Genomic DNA, 423 nt, shown 5'->3' on the forward strand with positions numbered 1-423 from the left:
GATCCAAAGAGTAATTGGTTTACTTATTTCCGTCTGTTTTTGTCTTTCTGACTCTAGGTCTTTGTTTTCTTTCTTCTCCGTGGTGGTGTCCTGCTGCTGTGACTCTAGGGACCCTTTGCCTGGGGTTCCTAGTGACCTTTGTAATGCTGGGGATGCAATGTAAGTGCTGAAATAAGGAAATGATGGGGGGAAATGAGGGTTTAAAAACATGGTTTCTAAGTTTGTTTCATAACAACTACAAAACAGCCTTGATTTAGGTTCATTTAGGCAAAATGTTTTTAGAGTGAGTGGGAGGATGAATGGGTATATTGTGTTCATCCCTCAAATGATAGAAGCATGGAATGAGGAGTATAAATGCTGGTGTTTTTCGTTTTGTTGTGTTTTCATAACTCTCGGATAGAGCCTAGTTTAGTCCTAAAATGA

At 39.5% G+C, this 423-nt stretch overlaps 1 protein-coding gene across 1 annotated transcript in view; it reads left to right on the forward strand.

The window, feature by feature from the left end:
- OLR1 (oxidized low density lipoprotein (lectin-like) receptor 1) overlaps positions 1-423 on the forward strand; it is a 10,289-nt gene that overhangs the window by 3,332 nt on the left and 6,534 nt on the right. Inside the window, exon 2 of the mRNA XM_008578063.1 lies at positions 58-159. Within this exon, the coding sequence (XP_008576285.1) occupies positions 58-159 (102 nt within the window). The remainder of the gene's footprint in view (positions 1-57; positions 160-423) is intronic.

The sequence above is a fragment of the Galeopterus variegatus genome, unplaced genomic scaffold, assembly GCF_000696425.1.
Source record: "Galeopterus variegatus unplaced genomic scaffold, G_variegatus-3.0.2 Scaffold1626, whole genome shotgun sequence".
Classification (NCBI taxonomy): domain Eukaryota; kingdom Metazoa; phylum Chordata; class Mammalia; order Dermoptera; family Cynocephalidae; genus Galeopterus; species Galeopterus variegatus.